This window comes from Bos taurus, chromosome 4 (assembly GCF_002263795.3).
Source record: "Bos taurus isolate L1 Dominette 01449 registration number 42190680 breed Hereford chromosome 4, ARS-UCD2.0, whole genome shotgun sequence".
NCBI lineage: Eukaryota > Metazoa > Chordata > Mammalia > Artiodactyla > Bovidae > Bos > Bos taurus.
In genome coordinates this window covers 40,955,475-40,976,931 of record NC_037331.1, presented here as the reverse complement: position 1 = coordinate 40,976,931, position 21,457 = coordinate 40,955,475, and the positions used below count along the sequence as shown (strand labels likewise).

Genomic DNA, 21,457 nt, shown 5'->3' with positions numbered 1-21,457 from the left:
TGACTGTTGCTACCTCCTTACTATGCTTTTTCTGATGTGAATAACATTCCCTTTATCCATGCACCTTTCAGATTTCTGTTACACTCCTCACCTCACTCTCCAGTAAGCCCTCCTCTTAACCACTCAGGTTCACCTTAATCCTTCTGTACCTGCACTATATGTAACAGTATTGATTCTACTGCACAATTGGACACAAAAGAATTGCATAGTATGATACCACTACATTTTTATAACACAACATATTTTGCATTATTGGCAGAGAGAGTTGAATGAGTGGCTGAAACCAGAAATAAAATATGAATGTTGATTCATAGAGCCAGTAAAATGTAGAGTACAGGAGCATGTGTAGTGATTTTCTGTGTATAACTTAAGGTGAGTTGAAAAGGAACAATACTGAATTCAGCCTTTGGCCAGGGGTTTCCTCACTACTTTCTCCAAAAGGAAGGCTTTCTACAATAACTCCTCAACAAAAAAGAAATGTCTAGAAAATAAACACAGTGGTACATCAAAAAAATGTAATAAAGAGTTTTTAGAGACAAATTCATGGCTTGCAGTGAGTTTGGGTGCTTATGGAATTTTGTGGCTGGAGAAGTATACACATTTTCATTTCAGAGAGTTGTGTAAGATTCAGATTTAAATTGGTCAAAGTACATCATTACACAGAAATGTAAAAACTTGCAGTAATCTGTAGTACTTCATGCATCAAAATGTTTTGCTCTTTGATTTAGATGATCTTTATTGATAATGTTAACTATTAGCATATTGTTTATTTTTCAGCTATTTGAATGATTTGGACAGAATTGCACAACCAAATTATATTCCAACTCAACAAGATGTTCTCAGAACTCGAGTGAAAACCACAGGAATTGTTGAGACCCATTTTACTTTCAAAGATCTTCATTTTAAGTGAGTAGCTTCAAGGCAGATAATATATGAATTCAGATATATAATACAGAATAAAATGTTTAAGGGAAAAGGTATAAAAAAGTTTAAAATTTTTTAGAGTTGGAAATTACAAAAAATGTTTTTCAGATCCAAAGGGGGATATTTTTATTTAAGAAAAAGTAACCATTCAGATTTCTTTTGCCTGTATTTTTCACAGTGGCTTAAATAAAAATAGATTTTGGTTTTTATTTTTAAATAGAAACTACTGCTCTAATAATGTATATTTTGGAAAAGTGTTGCCATCTATTTCTAGGTTTTACTGATAGAATATATGCTGATTTATGGAAATGTTTTTAAAAGCTACCTTTTTAAAATTTTTCACCAAGATTTTTACGCACACTTACATTTCTACTATTTCATGATTAAAAATGTTCATTTAACTTACAGTGTACTATAACTTATTGAGGTCTGAACAGAGAAGCATTGATTGGTAGCCTATAGAATGAAAGGGATCCTGAAGTTCATTTTGTCTTGTTTGCTCATTTTATAATGAACCAATTTCAGGGAACTTCAGTTAAACATTGAAAATTGTTACTTATTGAAAAAAGAAAAAATGTGAGAAAAACTGCTGAATTTTGCTCCAGTTAATTCCAGTGCTCTGAAACAGTATGATAACAAATCAGAATTTCTGAAACTATCTTAAAAAGAGGTTTCTAGTCAGAGATTAAAAACAATTATTTGTCAGCTCACCTCAAAGAAGCTCGGTATTACACATTGTGGGGAGCACAGCTAGATATGCACCTATACCCCTGAGTCTCTCCATAAGTATTTTAAATATAATACATCTGTTACTAGCATTCATCACTACATTATCCCACATTCAGGGATTCATGTAATTGAGTTTTCCAAGAAATTAAAATTTAATTTCAGTTTTCCATGGCAGCTTCCCTCTCAGAAACAAACACTGCCTTGCTTTCTTAAACAGAGATACAGATCATAATGAGTTTATCTGAGCATGTAACTTTTGGTACTATAATATAGTACTGTTTTGTATTTGCTTGTAATTTTTTCCTCCTCTCCCTGCTGGTATTATCTTTTATGTACTGAAATCATTTGCCTTCTTTTAGTTTGCTTACTATTCTGTAGAATATTACATAACCAAACTCAGGAATATTAAAATAGCATTATTTTAAATCATCTGATTTGCCTTACTTGATTACTACTGCTGGATTTATTTAAAAATTATGAAATGATTTTAAATATAAGGAAATTCAGTGCTTGACTTGTAAGGTTTATTGCTTTTTTTTTTTTAAATCCTAGTTCACCTTAAATTCTGATTTAAAAAAAAATTTTTTTTAACCTTGCTTTACGATCATATTTGGTAGCAATCTTAAATTATGTTCAGATCATCACTTTATTCTAACCATGAAATTTGAGGAAAAAGTACATGGGGTTTAGGTTACCAAATAAGGATTCTGGACTTGCCCTTGCTAGGTAAAGGCAAACGTGTTTAAGATTCTTAGTAGATTGTTCCAATCTTGCCCAGTGTCAGAGGTTTATACATAAAATGGGTTATTATCTGTGAAAGGAAAACATAGAGGCCTCAGCTCTGTAAATGATGGGAAATGGCAAAGGTAAATATTACACCAGTTGTTTGGTGCTTCAGGCAATCTGTGTCAAATTCAGTCACGTTCTTGGGTCGATGCACTATAAACATTTACTTCCAGACCATACTCATCACTGCCAGCCTAGATTTCCCGAAGTTGTCATTTCAGCACCAGGTAGGTTGTCTGTTATCATGATCCTTCCAGGAAGTCCACTTTCCTTGCTCTGTTTAGTCTTCTTGGGTGACGTAAAGTTTCACAGGATGTTTTCAGTTACTGTTTTCACTTGCTGACTTAAACATAGGTCTGTCAGGAACCTCAAATAAACTTTGTCTTATTTTGGATTTGAATTGTTAAATTACTATCATTGCTAACATATGGTTCCAAGTATGCTTTTTATATATTTGAGAGTCTCAGAAAAATGAAGACAAAAATGTGCTTAGAACAATTCTACTGGAAACTCCTGAGTGTGTTTTATTATTTTGTGTGTTGTGTGGTATAAATTCATTGTCCAGGTTTTTAACTGCTGATATAAAATTTTAGTTTCACTTGTTTTGTGGTATGGGAATTAACAAATTTAGAATGAGGCAACAAAGCATTATAATTTAGGAATATATACTATCACCTCTGTGACCAGGCATTTATGGACAGTGTCTATGAGGATTATTTTGCTTTAAAGAATCAACAGTCTTATTGGTATTTTGTTATATTTTTGTTGAAAATCGAATTTTCCAATAGAAGGGATACTTTATGATTGTAATGTTTCTGTTCCTTTTCTTTAGTAATGTAAATGTGCAGTTGGTTTTGGGGTGGAAAGTCATTTATGGGGTAGTATTCATGTATAGTCAATTAGGATTGCCCCAGTCTTGGTCACAGTGATAGCAGGTAACAGTCTTGAGAGTAAGTCAGCACAGTTCAGGATCTTCAATACATTCCCTTCCATCTTCCCTCCCTCCCCGTGCTCCTCTAAAGAAAGAAATCTAAGAAAGCTCAATTTCACTCCCTGTTTAATACTAGTCAACAGTCTCTTCATATGAAGGAGAACATATTATAATCATTTTTTGTTTTGGGTTAAATAGAAATTCAGAATTTGAAGATAATTTTAATATACATGTGAAACAATGAATAATGCTCTGTGTACAGTCTGATCCTTCGTTGTATTAGTTCTTAGTCATTTTTGCTCGAATTAGGCCAGTGATTCTCAAAGTCCAGTCTGCAAATCAGCACCATCAACATCACACATAACGTTTGAGAAGCACTGGCTTAAAGGTTCTTTGTTTATGCTAGGCTTCACTGGTGGCTCAGATGGTAAAGAATCCACCTGCAGTGCAGGGGATCCAGGTTTGATCCCTGGGTTGGGAAGATCCTCTGAGGAACAGAATGTCTACCCACTTCAGTATTCTTGCCTGGAGAATCCCATGGACAGAGAAGCCTGACAGGCTATAGTCCATAGAGTCACTTATGATCAATAATGAATGACCCTCATTCATTCATAAGTTAAATTGAAGAGATTGTTTCTGTATTCATACTACTTATCAACTTAAAGCTCTTTTATATTTAACATTCCCAGAACATAACTGGAAGGTCTGTATCTTTAACATGGTAAAATTAGTCTATTATTGATCCATTTTGAGTTTAATTTTGTATATGATATTAGAGAACGCTCTAATTTCACTCTTTTTACATGTAGCTGTCCAGTTTTCCCAGCACCACTTTCTCCATTGTATTTTCTTGCCTCCCTTGTCTTAGATTAACTGACTGTAGGTGTGTGTTTATTGCTGGGCTTTCTGACCTAGTCCCTTGATCTGTATTTCTGTTCTTGTCCCAGTATCATGCTATCATGGTATTTTGATTACTGAAGCTTTGTAGTATCGTCTGAAGTCAGGGAGTCTGACTCCTCCAGCCTCATTTTTATTTCTCAAGATTACTTTGGCTATTTGGGGTCTTTTGTGTTTCCATATAAATTTTAGTTTTTTTTAGCTCTAGTTCTGTGAAAAATAGCATTGGTAAAAACTAGTCTATTACTGCTTAAAAGTGTTTTAAAATGCTCTGTAGACACAGTCCATTATTTCATTCAAGAAATACTTATGCAGTACATTTGTTTGTCCAGTGGAGGCCAAAACAAAGTCTTTGTCTTTACATCATTGTAGGGTTGGGGTACGAGAGGAAATGAAATACATATTTAGTATTGTGGGGGTGGTAACTGCTATGATGAGAAAAGCAAGATGGCATATACTAGCTAGCTCCCTAAAGCTTCTGTAACAAATTACCACAAATTTGGGGCATAAAACAACAGAAATTTATTCTCTGATAGCACTTGAAGTTAGAAATTAGTTTGTTAGCAGGATTATCCTCTTCCTGAAGGCTAAAAAAAAAATCTAATTTTCATCAAAATCATTTTTAATATCTGTATTTCTAACCAACCGTATTTCAAGGTATTTTGGACTTTTTCTAACAAATTATTCAAAATTCTTCCAACCTTTCTCTACTACCCACATCCAAAGCCACATCCACAGGAGTATTTGATTTACTGCATTACCCAAATCTGGGTACTAAACATGTGTCACTTAGGGTTCTCGGAGGAAACAACCTGTTCAGTTCAGTTCTGCTCAACTGTTCGACTCTTTGCAACCCCATGAACCGCAGCATGCCAGGCCTCCCTGTCCATCACCAACTCCCAGAGTCCACCTGAAACCATGTCCATCAAGTCGATCATGCAAACCAACCATCTCATCGTCTGTCGTTCCCTTCTCCTCCCACCCTCAATCTTTCCCAGCATGAGGGTCTTTTCCAGTGAGTCAGCTCTTCCCATCAGGTGGCCAAAGGATTGGAGCTTTAGCTTCAACATCAGTCCTTCCAATGAACACCCAGGACTGGTCTCCTTTAGGATGGACTGTTTGGATCTCCTTGCAGTCCAAGGGACTCAAGAGTCTTCTCCAACACCACAGTTCAAAAGCATCAATTCTTAGCGGCACTCAGCTTTGTTTATAGTCCAACTCTCACATCCATACATGACTACTGGAAAAACCATAGCCTTGACTAGACGGACCTTTGTTGACAAAGTAATGTCGCTGCTTTTTAATATGTCGTCTAGGTTAGTCATAACGTTCCTTCCAAGGAGTAAGTGTCTTTTAATTTCATGGCTGCAATCACCATCTGCAGTGATTTTGGAGCCCAGAAAAATAAAGTCAGCCACTGTTTCCCCATCTATCTGCCATGAAGTGATGGGACCGAATGCCATGATCTTAGTTTTCTGAATGTTGAGCTTTAAGCCAACTTTTTCACTCTCCTTTTTCACTTTCATCAAGAGGCTCTTTAGTTCCTCTTCACTTTCTGCCATAAGGGTGGTGTCATCTGCACATCTGAGGTTATTGATATTTCTCCTGGCAATCTTGATTCCAGCTTGTGCTTCTTCCAGCCCAGCATTTCTCATGATGTACTCTGCATATAAGTTAAATAAGCAGGGTGACAATATACAGCCTTGACGTACTCCTTTTCCTATTTGGAACCAGTCTGTTGTTCCATGTACAGTTCTAACTGTTGCTTCCTGACCTGCATACAGGTTTCTCAAGAGGCAGGTCAGGTGATCTGGTATGCCTATCTCTTTCAGAATTTTCCTCAGTTTATTGTGATCCACACAGTCAAAGGCTTTAGCATAGTCAGTAAAGCTGGAAAGGATGTTTTTCTGGAACTCTCTTGCTTTCTCGATGATCCAGCGGATGTTGGCAATTTGGTCTCTGGTTCCTCTGCCTTTTCTAAAACCAGCTTGCACATCTGGAAGTTCACAGTTCATGTATTGCTGAAGCCTGGCTTGGACAATTTAAGCATTACTTTACTAGCATGTGAGATGAGTGCAATTGTGCGGTAGTTTGAGCATTCTTTGGCATTGCCTTTCTTTGGGATTGGAATGAAAACTGACCTTCTCCAGTCCTGTGGCCACTGCTGACTTTTCCATTTTTGCTGGCATATTGAGTGCATCACTTTCACAGGGTCATCTTTCAGGGTAGAAATAGCTCAACTGGAATTCCATCACCTCCACCAGCTTTGTTTGTAGTGATGCTTCCTAAGGCCCACTTGACTTCACCTTCCAGGATGTCGGGCTCTAGGTGAGTGATCACACCATCGTGATTATTTGGGTCATGAAGATCTTTTTTGTACAGTTCTTCTGTGTATTCTTGCCACCTCTTCTTAGTATCTTTTGCTTCTGTTAGGTCCCTACCATTTCTGTCCTTTATTGAGCCCATCTTTGCATGAAATGTTCCCTTGGTATCTCTAATTTTCTTGAAGACATCTCTAGTCTTTCCTATTCTGTTGTTTTCCTCTGTTTCTTTACATTGATGGCTGAGGAAGGCTTTCTTACCTCTCCTTGCTGTCAAGGACCTGGCTTACCTGACAGGGGTGTTGGTTTGCAGTGCAGGACAGCAGGCTCAGGTAGATATTCATTTTGCAGTATTGAGGCAGAATTTTTTTCTTCGGAGAAACTTCAGCTTTTGCCCTTAAGGCCTTTCAACTCAATAGATGAGGTCTGCCCACATTATCAAGGATAAACTCCTTTAGTGAAAATCAACTGATTATAGATACTAACGATAACAATAAAATACCTTCACAGCAGCACCCAAATTAGTGCTTGATTAAGTGACTGCATATGATAGCCTAGCCAAATTGATAGATAAACCAACCATCAACAGAGGGAAAATGTGGGAGAGGGAGGGTTCAGTTGTTATTTTACATGGAGTGATATATGACCTATGATCAGAGAAGTTAGCTAAAATATATTATTTTTTTGGTAACATAGTCTTCAAATTGTGTTCGTTGGCAGTTTAGCAGATGGGTAATCATTTTAATTTCTTTTATTTTGTTTGATCTTCATTACCAGCTGTCCTTTTTGCATCTTACCCATTTTAATTTAGTGTGTAGTAGAATCATTTTGTTATATAGCATACTTAAGCTTAATGAACAATTTACTAGGTAGACTAATAGAATACCACTTAAATGATGATAAAACTAACTACTATTGTTACTTTTATATTGAATACAAATCTGATGCACTTGGATTTGGTTTATAGGCCAGTGCTACTCTACTGGGAAAATTCGTTTTGCCTGAGAATTAAATAGGGACTATTTTAATTAGTGCAGTATCTAGATAAATGGAGTCTTTTAAAATGTACCAGTTTGCATAGTGTTTCCATTATGTAAGCGGCTATTTCTAGATTGCATAACAATCTATGTGAATTTCAACTTTTGCTTAACTTGTGCTCTTAGAGGAGAAAGCAGAAAGCATCATCATCTTTCTATTGTTTGTGTTACCACCTTGTGCAGCAACTTAGAATGGTCTCCTATTGCATATCATGGAAAAACGTAGTTTTTTTCACTCCTAGTATTCACACTATTCAGTAGGCCACCCATTTATCTCATCTCTCTTTTTTTCTGTACCTTGGTTTTATTTTTTGACTTAGGCAAGCTGTTTGCCCCTGTTTAAATATGACACTTTTCTTACCTCTAATGCTTTCTCCTTTACATTTAAGTCCTGCTATATTGCTTCAGAGAGAAACATTTTGTAGTTGGACGAGGGGACCGTGTTCTCTGCCTCTAATGTTCTGTGACTGGTGAATTGAATATATTCTATCCTCTCTGCATTCTGTAGATGTTCCCTGTGACTTCTCGGTTTACACATAGTTCAGCCCCTTCATTTGTGTGTTTTAATGTTCTTGTTCTAATGTGGTCTCATATGTTAATGAATTTGGGTATTTTTTTTTTAAGGTATTTTGGGTTTTTTGTGTTTTATTGTGAGAGACCGTCCCTTCTAGCAGACTTTTTCTCCCTTAAAGTCCTTTTCTCCTTACCTTCCATCCCACATTCTCCATGCGATTTGGAGCTTTTTTGTTGATTTTTTTTATAGAACTCCTTGGTGTGTCTGAGCATTCAGGGTGATGTCAAACTCATTTCTCCTCTTACAGAATGTTTGATGTGGGAGGACAGAGATCTGAGCGGAAGAAATGGATTCATTGCTTCGAAGGAGTGACCGCCATCATCTTCTGTGTGGCGCTGAGTGACTATGACCTGGTTCTAGCTGAAGATGAAGAAATGGCAAGTAGAGCCTCTTTTAAAGATTGAACACGGAATAGGAAGAGTTGGAGTTGTTGCCAAGAATTTTTCTAAGAAAAAGTCTTGAGAAATTCTTGCTAATGCCTGAATAATGTGAAAGTTCAGGCACTTTCTCTAACTTTTCTATTTAGTACATTTCCCTCTTAGTATGCAAAGAAGCATACTTTTTATGATGGATCCTCATAAAAAGGAGAAGACAAAGAGTTGAACCCTAGATGCTTAACTAGGCATTTCTGAGATCTGGTATCTGCATACTGAATAAAAATAAAGTTAGCTCCATTATAGTCCAAGGCTTATATATCCTACTTCTGCCAGCTTAGTAATCCCTGAGCTATATTGTACTTCGCTGCTGTCATATAATTGTCACATGTGTTTCACTGTACCATTAATCTAGGGGAAATATTTTTAAATAGAGCTATAAATGTCAGTTCCTTTTTTTTTAGGATAAGGTATATACAGTTACCATTCAGTAGGTGTAACATACAACATTCATTTCTGTCCTTCTGGCGCTCTATAATATATCAGTGCCCTTTTTGAAACCACAAATACCAGAAGGGCAGGAAACAGGAATTGGAGGTTTCCTTCCCTCATACACTATTATATAGGGTACTGGTCTAATTGTATTTCAGCTTTTTCAGTTTATTAATCTTTAAAAACCTCTACTTACCTTTTAATGGAAACTTCAGTTCACTCTGTAATGATGAGGTCTCCTCTGAGATGTCTGCTCTTGGCATTTATAGATCACAAGCTCCTGCAGTAGAGTGACACACCACAGGCACTCAGCAAGTGCTGGATGGACGCAGAAGGGTGATCAGTGATGGAGATATTCATCTCGCCTAAAATCATCACGTGTGCTTGTTCTTAAATGGCAGGTGTATTTTTCTGATAGGTTATGTATTTTTCAGCTGGCTAAGCTCTATTGTACTGCCACACTTTTTTCCCAGACACTCATTATTTTTTAAAAGTAATATTTCTCAGAATCTTTGCCCTTATGACACACTGGCTGTGTTTTCTATTACAGAACCGAATGCATGAAAGCATGAAGTTATTCGACAGCATATGTAACAACAAATGGTTTACAGATACATCTATTATACTTTTTCTGAACAAGAAGGATCTCTTTGAAGAAAAAATCAAGAAGAGCCCTCTCACTATATGCTATCCAGAATATGCAGGTATTTTACTTTCTCTGTCAACTCATACATTTTTAAGTGAAAGTTCCCCTAAGCCAAGATTTCAGTTGTTGATTTGAATCTCTTGGCTTAGTAGTTCTTAACCTGTAAAAGCAAAATTATTTAGCAAACTGCATTCAAGCCCAGCTTGCTTGGGCTAGCTCCTTGAGGTATGGAGGATTAAAAATAACATTCATTTTATGGGAAAGCTGTTAGATAATTTTCTGTGGTGACCCCAAGTCTTTGTAAACGTAAGATCCTGATTTGTTCATGCAGTGAACAGATCTTAGCTATTGTGTGATGTACAATAAATAAGATGTGTCTCTGTTCACTGACTAATCTCTAAGACAGAGGTACTCCTAAGGAAGCAGATAAAACACCACCAGTGCAGCATGTGACCACAGAGGAAAACGAACAGTAAGTAATTGTAAGGGGGAAAGATTAGAAAGGAGTCCTAGGTAGCTAACTGCTCAGGGGAATGGGGGAAGGGTTCACAAGAAACCAAGGCTTTGGTAATGAGACCTTAAAGCTACTTCAGTTTTACTGCTGTGGAAAACGGTCTGCTTTGAGAAAAGGAAAGCTGAGTTGCAGTCCTGGCTTTCCCATAATTTGCTCTTTGATCTTGAATGAGGCAGTTAATTTCCCTGTCTCAGTACTCCATCTGTGAAATCAAAAGTTAGGCAAAAACACTGCTTTAGTTCTTTGGAACACTTCCCTGGCTCCTACTGGAAGTGGGCACAAGGAACACAGATATCCCACCCTCGCCCCCCAGGTCCCCTCCACAAAGAGTCGAACATGACGTAAAAATAACCCTTGCTCCATCCTAATTATTTTAAGAATTTTTTTCTTATAAACAAAATTTTAGTTTTGTATTGAGTAAATTATACAAATATTTACTTCCTTTCCATGGGCAGTGTTAAAACAACCGTGTGCTATGGATGCTTTTATATCCCACTAACACAGGTGAGAGCACTGGGAGGAATGAAGCAAGAGAGTCCCAGTCCAGACCCAAGTCCACTGCACCCGCTGCATCCAGAACATCAGCAGTCAGAATACATTTCATTATATTCGCACTGGAGGCAAAGCAGAGGCTTCTTCAATCAGTGTGACCCTACTGCTCTTTACTACAGCCCTTTTTATAAATCACAGAGTTATCATTTCAGTTCAGTTCAGTTGCTCAGTCGTGTCCGACTCTTTGCACCCATGGACTGCAGCATGCCAAGTCTCCCTATCCATCACCAACTCCCGGATTTTACTTAAACTCATGTCCATTGAGTCGGTGAAGGCATCCAACCACCATTAGGGTCTTTTCAAATGAGTCAGTTCTTTGCATCAGGTGGCCAAAGTATGGGAGCTTCAGCTTCAACAACAGTCCTTCCAATGCATATTCAGGACTGATTTCCTTTAGGATGGACTGGTTGGATCTTCTTGCAGTTTAGGGGACTCTCAAAAGTCTTCTCCAACACCACAGTTCAAAAGCATCAATTCTTCAGCACTCAGCTTTCTTTAGAGTCCAACTTTCACATCCATACATGACCACTGAAAAAACCATAGCCTTGACTAGATGGACCTTTGTTGCCAAAGTAATGTCCCTGCTTTTTAATATGCTGTCTAGGTTGGTCATAACTTTTCTTCCAAGGAGTAAGCGTCTTTTAATTTCATGGCTGCAGTCACTATCTGCAGTGATTTTGAAGCCCCAAAAAATAAAGTCAGCCACTATTTCCCCATCTATTTCCCATGAAGTGATGGGACCAGATGCTATGATCTTAGTTTTCTGAATGTTGAGTTTTAAGCCAACTTTTTCACTCTCCTCTTTCACTTTCATCAAGAGGCTCTTTAGTTCCTCTTCACTTTCTGCCATAAGGGTGGTGTCATCTGCATATCTGAAGTTATTGATATTTCTCCCGGCAATCTTGATTCCAGCTTGTGCTTCTTCCAGCCCAGCCTTTCTCATGATGTACTCTGCATACAGGTTAAATAAGCAGGGTGACAATATACAGCCTTGACGTACTCCTTTTCCTATTTGGAACCAGTCTGTTGTTCCATGTCCAGTTCTAACTGTTGCTTCCTGACCTGCATACGGATTTCTCAAGAGGCAGGGTAGCCTTTCCCTTCTCCAGGGAATCTTCCCAACCCAGGGATCAAACCCCAGGGTTCCCACCTTGCAGGTGGATTCTTTACCAGCTAAGCCACAAGGGAAGCCCACAGAGTTATACTTTAGTTCAAACTAATTTCACAGAATTAACTTGTTTTTAGTTTAATTTTTGAAAGTCTTAGTATCCTAAGTCACCTTACTCAGATATTTTAGTGCTTTATTGGGGATAGAATTATTAATAGTTCTGATTCCAAGATTGAAGATATCTAGAATCAAGGCAATTCAGTTTTGCCTTTACTTTATCTTTAAGGTCATATTCATTTTCTATAATGAAATAAAGGCTTCCCTGCTGGCTCAGCAGTAAAGAATCTGCCTGCAAATCCAGGAGATGTGGGTTTGATCCCTGGGTTGGGAAGATCACCTGGAGAAGAAAGTGGCAAGCCACTCCAGTATTCTCACCTGGGAAATCCCATGGACAGAGGAGCCTGGCAGAATACAGTCCGTGGGGTTGGGAGAGTCAGACAGGACTATGGACTAAACAACAACATTGTAAAGTAGCCCTTTTGTGTTAATGTCAGAGGACCCAAGTAAAAAAGTAAGTGTTAGTCACTCAGCTGTGTCTCTTTTGTGATCCCATGGACTATAGCCCACCAGGCTTCTCTGTCCATGGGATTCTCCAGACAAGAATACTGGAGTGGAGAGCCAGTCCGTTCTCCAGGGGATCTTCCTGACCCAGAGGTTGAACCAGGTCTTCTGCATCACAAGCAGATTCTTTACTGTCTTAGCCACCAGGGAAAGTCCCAGAGAACCCAAATCACTCCTCAAATATTACATACCTGCAGAGATTTTAGAGCCACCAAGAGCATACTTGTTAGCTCTCTTTTTTTTTTTTTTTTGCCAGGCCAGGTATACATTTTTTAAAGTTAGTAATAATCACTGATCTAAGATTCTTTTAGCAAAGAGTATTATAGAATTCTTGATTAACCTGATTCAGATTCTCTGATGCACCTTCAATTCTTAATTCCTGTTCTATACTGTTTGCTATAGAAGAAGACATGTAGCCTGCAAACTCCTCACTTGGTTTATCTCCTACCTCTCTCTGCTCCTGTCTTCTCTTCTTTTTATCTGTATGGTGGCATTTCACCAAATTGTCTGCAGTCTTATAATCTTCCAGCATTCTATTCTTTCATAGGCATATTTATTTTCAGCATGATACATTCTGTTGTCAACTCTTATTTCTCTGTGGAGACTCAGGCTTGCATTTCCAACTCCTTGCTGAGCATATCTGTGTTTTTTAGCACCTGAGACTCAAATTGAACTCACGCTATTTTTTTTCTTTTCAAATCACCTTTATCTCCCTTTGAATTATATCACCAGCCTCCCATTCTCCAGTCTTGAGCCAGGCTATATCATCTGTAATAAACCTTTAGTCAAGACAGTTCTATTATGTTAGAAACTAATGTCATCTTCCACCACCCCTGCCCTCAGTCATTCTTTGCCAAAACTTAAAATCAGGTTTAATACAGTACTTACTAGTTCATTCATGTATCTTGTAGTTCTGGGGATTAAGTAATGTAACTAGTTACCTGGAATATATATAGCAGATTGAGGAATGCACACAGGGCAAGCTGTTTTCTCAAAACATATTTTTAATTTAGAGGTTGCATTAGCTTCTGTGAGTCAACAGGACATTATTTATTCCTTTATATTTCAGTGTACCAACCTTATTATGATTTAATAAACTAAAACTTAATTTGTAGAGTATATGGCTCTCTGCTATTGATGAGATAAAATGTAAACTTATTTTGACAACCTGGAGAAAATTTCCTAGAAACAGTCAACCAAGTTTGAATCATTAAGAAATAGAAAATCTGAATAGACTGATTAGTAAAGAGTTCAATCAAAAACCTTCCAGTCAACATAAGTTCATAACCAGATGGCCTTACTGGTGAATTCTGCAAAACACTCTGAGAAACACTGCTAGTAATTCTTCTCTAACTCTTCCATCACTCGTTTTACCAGGCCAGCATTACCTGTTACCTAAACCAGGCAAATATGTCACAAGAAAATTCAGTTCAGTCACTCAGTCATGTCCGACTCTTCGTGACCCCATGGACCACAGCACACAAGGCCTCCCTGTCCATCACCAACTCCTGGAGTCTGCTCAGACTCACCTCCATTGAGTCAGTGATGCCATCCAACCATCTCATCCTCTGTCGTCCCCTTCTCCTCCTGCCTTCAATCTCTCCCAGCATCAGGGTCTTTTCCAATGAGTCAGCTCTTCACATTGTTCTTTCCAATGAACACTTAGGACTGATCTCCTTGCAGTCCAAGGGACTCTCAAGAGTCTTATCCAACACCATAGTTCAAAAGCATCAGTACTTCAGTGCTCAGCTTTCTTTACAATCCAACTCTCACATCCATACATGACTACTGGAAAAACCATAGCCTTGACTAGATGGACCTTTGTTGACAAAGTAATGTCTCTGCTTTTTAACATGCTGTCTAGGTTGGTCATAATTTTCCTTCCAAGGAGTAAGCATCTTTTAATTTCATGGCTGCAGTCACTATCTGCAGTGATTTTGGAGCCCAATAAAATAAAGTCAGCCACTGTTTCCACTGTTTCTCCCATCTCTTTGCCATGAAGTAACGGGACCAGATGCCATAATCTTTGTTTTCTGAATGTTGAGCTTTAAGCCCACTTTTTCACTCTCCTCTTTCACTTTCATCAAGAGGCTCTCTAGTTCCTCTTCACTTTCTTCCATAAGGATGGTGTCATCTGCATATATGAGGTTATTGATATTTCTCCCGGCAATCTTGATTCCAGCTTGTGCTTCTTCCAGCCCAGCGTTTCTCATGATGTACTCTGCGTATAAGTTAAATAAGCAGAGTGACAATATACAGCCTTGACGTACTCCTTTTCCTATTTGGAACCAGTCTGTTGTTCCATGTGCAGTTTTAACTGTTGCTTCCTGACCTGCATAAAGATTTCTCAAGAGGCAGGTCAGGTGGTCTGGTATTCCACGCCCGATTAGAAGAATACTGTTAGAACGGTCCATGCTACCTACAGTTGTCTAAAAGACTCAGTGTAATCCATATCAAAATTCTAATTGCAGTTTTCACAGAAAGAATAAATAATCCTAACAATTTTAAGTCATAAGAGAGTCCAAAAACTAAAGCAGTCTTTAAAAGGAACAGCAAAGGTGGAAGCACCGTGCTCCCTGGTTTCCAACAGCTAGAGTAATCAAAACGAGTGTGGTGTTGGCATAGAAACAGAACTGAGGAACAGAATAGAGAGCCCAGAAGTAAACCATGTGCACACGATCAAGTAATGTATGACAGAGGACTCAAGGATACACAATGGGGAAAGAGCAGTCTCGTTAATAAATGTTAGGAAAACTGGACAGCCACATGCTAAAATGAAACTGGACTGCTGTCTCCACCATACACAAAAATAAACCCAAATAAAGATTTGAGTGTAAGAAATGAGAGAACTCCTAGAAGAAAACATAGGCACTAAGCTGGAAATCCGTCTTGACTGTAAATTTTTAGGTTTGACACCAAAAGCAAAAATAGACAAATGGGACTACATCAAACTAAAAAGCTTCTGCATGGTCAAGGATATCATCAACAAAACAAAACTGTAGCCAAAGGAATGGGAGAAAATATTTGCAAACTATTTATCTGCTTAGGGGTTAACATTCAAAATGTCCTTTATTGAGCCCATCTTTGCATGAAATAGTCCATTGGTATCTCTAATTTTCTTGAAGAGATCTCTAGTCTTTCCCATTCTATTGTTTTCCTCTATTTCTTTGCACTAATCACTGAGGAGGGCTTTCTTATCTCTCCTTGCTGTTCTTTGGAACTCTGCATTCAAATGAGTATATTTTTCCTTTTCTCCTTTGCTTTTCAGTTCTCTTCTTTTCACAGCTGTTTGTAAGGCCTCCTCAGACAGCCATTTTGCTTTTTTGCATTTCTTTTTCTTGGGGGTGGTTTTGATCTCTGTCTCCTGTACAATGTCACGAACCTCCGTCCATAGTTCATCAGGCACTCTATCAGATCTAGTCCTTTAAATCTATCTCTCACTTTCACTGTATAATTGTAAGGGATTTGATTTAGGTCATACTTGAATGGTCTAGTGGTTTTCCCTACTTTCTTCAATTTTAGTCTGAATTTGGCAATAAGGAGTTCATGATCTGAACCACAGTTAGCTCCTGGTCTTGTTTTTGCTGACTGTATAGAGCTTCTCCATCTTTGGCTGCAAAGAATATAATCAGTCGAATTTCGGTGTTGCCCATCTGGTGATGTCTATGGTAGAGTCTTCTTTTGTGTTGGAAGAGGGTGTTTGCTAGACCAATGCATTCTCTTGGCAGAACTCTATTAGCCTTTGCCCTGCTTCATTCCGTACTCCAAGGCCCAAATTGTCTGTTACTCCAGGTGTTTCTTGACTTCCTACTTTTGCATTCCAGTCCCCTGTAATGAAAAGGACATCTTTTTTGGGTGTTAGCTCTAAAAGGTCTTGTAGATCTTCATAAAACTGTTCAACTTCTTCAGCATTACTGGTTGGGGCATATTGGATTACTGTGATATTGAATGGTTTGCCTTGGAAACGAACAGAGATCATTCTGTCGTTTTAGAGATTGCATCCAAGTACTGCATTTCGGACTCTTCTGTTAACTATGATGGCTACTCCATTTCTTCTAAGGGTTTCTTGCCCACAGTAGTAGATATAATGGTCATCTGAGTTAAATTCACCCATTCCAGTCCATTTTAGTTCACTTATTCCTAAAATGTTGACGTTCAGTCTTGCCCTCTCCTGTTTGACCGCTTCCAATTTGCCTTGATTCATGGACCTGACATTCCACGTTCCTATGCAGTATTGCTCTTTACAGCATTAATCTTGCTTACATCACCAGGCAAACCCACAACTGGGTTTTTGCTTTGGCTCCATTGTCTTCATTCTTTCTGGAGTTATTTCTCCCCTGATCTCCAGTAGCATACTGGGCACCTACTGACCTGGGGAGTTCATCTTTCAGTGTCCTATCTTTTTGCCTTTTCATACTGTTCATGGGGTTCTCAAGGCAAGAAAACTGAAGTGGTTTGCCATTCCCTTCTCCAGTGGACCACATTCTGTCAGATTTCTCCACCATGACTTGTCCGGCTTGGGTGGCCCTACAGGGCATGGCTCATAGTTTCACTGAATTAGACAAGGCTCTGGTCTATGTGATTAGAGTGGTTAATTTTCTGTGATTGTGATTTTCAGTCTGTCTGTCCTCTGATGGAGAAGGATAAGAGGCTTATGGAAACTTCATAATGGGAGAGACTGACTGAGGGGGAAACTGGGTCTTGTTCTGATGGGCGGGGCCACGCTCAGTAAATCTTTAATCCAATTTTCTATTGATGCCTGGTGCTGTGTTCCCCCCCTGCTATTTACCTGGGGCCGAACTTGGTGGAGATAATGAAGATAACGGTGACCCCCTTCAAAAGGTCCCATGCATGCACTGCTGCACTCAGTGCCCCTAGCCCTGCAGCAGGCCACCACCAACCCATGCTTCCTCTGGAGACTCCTGGACACTCACAGGCAATTCTGGGTCTGCCCACACTCTCTTGTGGAGTCACTGCTCCTTTCTCCTGGGTCCTGGTGCACGAGGTTCTGTTTGTGCCCTCCAAGAGTCTGTTTCCCAGTCCTGTGTAAGTTCTGGCAGCTCTATGGTGGGGTTAATGGTGACCTCCTCCAAGAGGGCTTATGCCATACCCAAGTCTGCTGTTCCCAGAGCCCCTGTCCCTGTGGCAGTCCACTGCTGACCCGTACCTCCACAGGAGATGCTCAAACACAGTTCTGTCTCAGTCTTTGGGGTCCCTGGGTCCTGGTGTCCACAAAGTTTGAGCCCTCTTAGCATCTCTGGTGGGAATGGGATTTAATTCTAAACACAAATTTGCTCCCTCTACTTGTTGCTGGGTCTTCTACTTTGCCCTTGGATATGGGGTATCTCCTCACAGCCGCTCCAGCGCCTACCATCTTACTGGGGTTTTTCTGACCTTGGACGTGGGATATCTCCTCATGGCCTCTCGCCACTCCAGCGCCGCACAGCCATTTCTGTAGCGCAGTGCGCTCATTTCTATAAAGGACAGAAGTGGTGTGGACCTAACAGAAGCAGAAGATACTAAGAAGGGTGGCAAAAGTACACAGAAGAAGTATACAAAAAAGATTGTCACGACCCAGATAATCACAGTGGTGTGATCACTGACCTAGAGCCAGACAGCCTGGAATGTGAAGTCACGTGGGCCTTAGGAAGCATCAGTATGAACAAAGCCAGTGGAGGTGATAGTCTTCAGTCATCTGATGAAAGTAGCAGTCATTCTGTCATTCACTTTTTGTAACCTCATAGCCATATACCACATTGTAGAGCACTGTACAGTTTTTGAATAAAAAACTGAGAGATAAATGCTAGTTAATGAATATATATAGGAAGTTGAATAAAAATGGCTTCCTTTGTGGCTCAGACAGTAAAGAATCCACCTGCAATGTGGGAGGCCTGGGTTCAGTCCCTGGGATGGGAAAAATCCCCTGGAGAAGGAAATGGCAACCCACTCCAGTATTTTTGCCTGGAGAATTCCATGAACAGAGAGGAGCCTGGCAGGCTACAGTCCATGAAGTTGCAAGGAGTCAGACAAGACTGAGGAACTAACACAACACTTTGAATAAAAATATACCAGTCAGTACTCAGTCAGCATTTCCTGATCAGCCACTATAGGCTAGAAGTGTTATAGCAAGCCACATCCGTTATTTGTGTAAGTTGTTTCCATGTTAGGATGTAGAGTGTAAGGGGTAAAAGCAAAAAGAGGCTCTGACACTTGGAGTTTGAGGCAGGAACAAAGATCATGGGGAACATGGAATACCATGTTTTTTTTTTTTCTTTAAGGGTAACTTACAGTCATTAAAGGGTGATTAACATTGGGTATTTTTCACTTAAAGTTTATCTTATTCTCAAATGGCATAAAGACAATTATGATGGAATCTACATATTTTATACATATGAAACCTATTTCTGTATTTTAAGGTCCATGTTGCTTAGCAGTATACCCCTTTTAACTTCACCTTACATTTCTTTCCATTTCCCTTCTCAGGCTCAAACACATATGAAGAGGCAGCTGCGTACATTCAGTGTCAGTTTGAAGACCTCAATAAGAGAAAGGACACAAAGGAAATATACACCCACTTCACGTGCGCCACGGACACCAAGAACGTGCAGTTCGTCTTTGATGCCGTAACAGACGTCATCATAAAAAATAACCTAAAAGACTGTGGTCTCTTCTGAGTGTTGGCGGCAAATGGTAAAATGCATTTTCAAACCAAATGAGTACTTACATGTGGATCTCTCTAGACTAGAGTCTTGCAGCAACACAGAATGTAGTATATGGCGAGTGCATCTGGGACCTGACCAAAGCTGTTCTATTTGTTTTTTTTTTAACTGAAAGTAATGGAAGGACCTTTCGTAAGTGTGAGAGGTGGTCCTGCAGTGTGAAACTAAGGGCAGTGTTAAAGCTGGGCTCTAGTGTACGGATGACTTCTACATACATGTAAATATGCAAATGTATGTATACATGTATTTATGACTTTAGTTTTCCACATTACTTTTAGACATTCAGTAAGCGGCAACTTATAATTTTAGCGTGGTGGCTTTGGAAATAACAGAAATATTAAGTACTTTGTACTGAATGACAGACTATTGTCATGTTTGCCAGTTCTAAACAGCTTTATTTATGTTTCTGTCCTGTAAATTTTTAAGTACAATGATTAATATTAGGACACATTGCAGCTCTTGTCTTGATTATATGTAGTATACTTGTAATCATAAATGTTATTTGTACAAACATTGCACAGACTATTTTAATAACATGATTTGTTCTTTAAATTTATGTGTTTTATTGAAATGTTCTTGAAGAAGATGACTATACCTGCCTTTGGATCAGTTAAACACTGTATGCATTTCAGTTTTTCTTTTAAGGGTGCATGCTAATCTGATTCTACATTAGATTTGGTTTAAAAACTGTAAAATGCAGGTTTCTGAGGATATACATATAGACTTATAAACACTTAATTTTTATTCAGTTGGTTTGTTTTCACTTTGAATTTTAATATTTGGATGGTATTCATGCATTGCCTTAAAGGTGATGCCAAGTTAATTTTTATACACTTCAAATAACTACATTTTTATTTATAAGTAAGTTTAGGTGGGTGCAAGAGCATTTTTGTGGGTAAAAAATAAGTTAGCATAATGAATTTTGAGACATTCATTTGTGTATTTCCTTTGGGAAATCCCTTGTACGTACCATACATGACAGCTCTTTGTTCGGAAGGTAACAGGAAAGACCTCGAAGATTCTGCTACCGATAAAATGCAGCCTTTAAATTCACATATGTAAGTAACTAGTTTCAAATTTAATTATCACACTATATTAAAATTACTTTTTTCCCTGAGATTATTCAAATTTCCTCCACTTGCTTGAGTTTGTATTATTTCTTTAAACTGTGCTATTATCTCTGAGAATGAAATGGGCAATTACACTTAGGAAAATGAGTAATCGTATTTAATTAAGTTAGCAATTGTATGTATTCTCAAGTAAGTATTACATTTTTGCTAGATATTAAAATTTTGATAGTCACTTTTGTTTTAATTATTCACAGTATCTCTCTATGACCTTGTTTTCAGCAAAGTGAACAGCATTCCATACCTTACTTCTCTTTTTTTACTCATCTTAAAAACATTAAGTAGTGTTTCAATAAACTTTGTGGGTAAGTAGTTTCTAAATTTAGTTGTGTGTTATCATTTTGTTGAGGTCTATTTGTTGCAGTGTGTGTGTGTTTGTGTGTGTGTATGTAACCAGAAACTACATTTACATCTGTTTCATTTGGGGGATTTTTCTTTTTTGTAATGTAAAGAAGTTCAAAGTTATCAGAATTCTTTAAATAAATGTGTTAGTTTAGATTCTTTATGTGCCTTTCATGAAAGAAATGTTTTCATTAATTTTATGGATAGAAGACCTGTTGTATTCATCTTATGAAGCTATGTATGAAATTCAACTGTCCTGTGAATCGATTTGAATCATGAGAAATAACAGCTTAAAAAGCCACAAAGAAGCACATATTGGTGACCACCATTGATGAATTCCTGAACTTTACTCTGTGTAATTGTGTTACTAATAAAATCTAATAAATTCGGATTTTTAAAATTTTACAAACCTCTTGGCTAATACACGTTTTTGTATTCGCATTTATCAGTCTGTAGTTCATTTCTTCTTTACTTTTGTGTTTGCAGTTTCATCTATTCCCGAAGCTTGAGTTTTCCCTGCCCTAAATTTTCTCACAAGATGTGGTGCCACATTTGGAATTTCCTGCTCCAACTCCGCACGCCCAAACCAAATTCATCATCTTCCCCGTCAACCACTTCTCACCCTGTCTTGGCCACTGAACCGCCATTCACGTAATCCCTCAGTGGGGAATTTGTCAGCCATTGGGAACTCTTCTTAGCCCTCATCTCCATCTCTGATAAGCCACTGTTTGCACACAGGTCTCCTTCCCAGTGCCTTACATGT

The 21,457-nt window shown here is 38.5% G+C and overlaps 1 protein-coding gene across 3 annotated transcripts in view; it reads left to right on the top strand.

The window, feature by feature from the left end:
- Positions 1–21,103, top strand: part of GNAI1 (G protein subunit alpha i1) — a 105,755-nt gene extending 84,652 nt beyond the window's left edge. For 2 of the 3 annotated variants that reach the window (XM_005205328.5, XM_015468832.3), the window contains exons 6-9: positions 778–906; positions 8,447–8,576; positions 9,616–9,769; positions 18,990–21,103. In XM_005205328.5, the coding sequence (XP_005205385.1) occupies positions 778–906; positions 8,447–8,576; positions 9,616–9,769; positions 18,990–19,180 (604 nt within the window). In that variant the 3' untranslated portion in view covers positions 19,181–21,103. 3 annotated transcript variants of the gene reach the window in all.
- Positions 21,104–21,457: the final 354 nt, after the last annotated feature.